Source organism: Calidris pugnax, unplaced genomic scaffold (assembly GCF_001431845.1).
Source record: "Calidris pugnax isolate Ruff unplaced genomic scaffold, ASM143184v1 scaffold189, whole genome shotgun sequence".
Classification (NCBI taxonomy): Eukaryota; Metazoa; Chordata; class Aves; order Charadriiformes; family Scolopacidae; genus Calidris; species Calidris pugnax.
In genome coordinates this window covers 1,051,504-1,052,479 of record NW_015091069.1, presented here as the reverse complement: position 1 = coordinate 1,052,479, position 976 = coordinate 1,051,504, and the positions used below count along the sequence as shown (strand labels likewise).

Genomic DNA, 976 nt, shown 5'->3' with positions numbered 1-976 from the left:
CCAGGTGTCCGGAGCCCCCGCCGCCCCCGGGGGCTGCGCAGCGGGGCAGGGTGCCGGCTCCCGCATCTGGCTCCTCCGCACCTTACCGTCAATTTCAGATGCTCGGGCAGTAAATCCTTCAGCTGGGCGATGCATTCATTAATCCTGTCTCGCCTCTTCTTTTCGATCAGTCTGTGTGGCAGTTTGTATGTTTCCTAATTAGCCAAATCCGGAAAAGCCGGAGCGTTAGACGGGGTCCCCTCGGAACGACCGAGAGAAAAACCAAAACAAAATGTCACGCCGACCACATGCCGCGCAAATTATCGCCAAGGCACCCTTCTTCCCCGCTCGGAAACCCGCTCCGCAATTCGGGGAAGTTAAAAGCGCGCCCCCCCCATCCCGGGGATGCTTTTGGGAGCGAAGCTGCGCTGTAAAATTCAGCGAACCCCAAAGACGGGCGGACACCCCCAAAAACTTACTCCTACCTTGCTCTCGTCCCTCTTCACGCCTCTTTTGGGCTTGCACATATAGAGGGAAGGGTAGTCCAGCCTGGAGAAAAACACAAAGATCCAGCATCGGCGAGACGAGCCCGGGGGTACCCGGCCAAGGGACCGCCCGCCTCCGCGCCCCGCCGGGACCCCGCACCGCGTCCGGGCGCCCCGCAGCGCTTCTCCTCCAGAAGGCGGCCCGGCGGAGGGCCGGGGAGGGGGGACACGCTACCCCGGCGTCCCCTTACCCTATAAAATCCCTGTGCTCCAGCAGCTGCCTCTCCGGCAAGCGGGAGATTCCTTCATCCATGTCTGGCGGCGGCGGCTGATGCTCCGGCGCTGCTCTCGGTGGAGCCTGCGGGATGCCGAGACGGGTGGCGGCGGCGGCGGCGGCGGGGGGAGCTCCGCGGGCGACGCTGCGCACATGCAGCCTCCGTGCCCCTCTCCCGTGCAGTGGCGAAACTCTGCGGCGCCTCGTGTCCCCGTCAAACCCCCCCACACACACCCCC

At 64.8% G+C, this 976-nt stretch overlaps 1 protein-coding gene across 1 annotated transcript in view; it reads right to left on the bottom strand.

The window, feature by feature from the left end:
* Positions 1-928, bottom strand: part of BHLHE41 (basic helix-loop-helix family member e41) — a 16,326-nt gene extending 15,398 nt beyond the window's left edge. Inside the window, exons 1-3 of the mRNA XM_014956994.1 lie at positions 716-928; positions 465-528; positions 87-194 (exon numbers count right to left, since the gene is read on the bottom strand). Of these exons, the coding sequence (XP_014812480.1) occupies positions 87-194; positions 465-528; positions 716-777 (234 nt within the window). The 5' untranslated portion in view covers positions 778-928. The remainder of the gene's footprint in view (positions 1-86; positions 195-464; positions 529-715) is intronic.
* Positions 929-976: the final 48 nt, after the last annotated feature.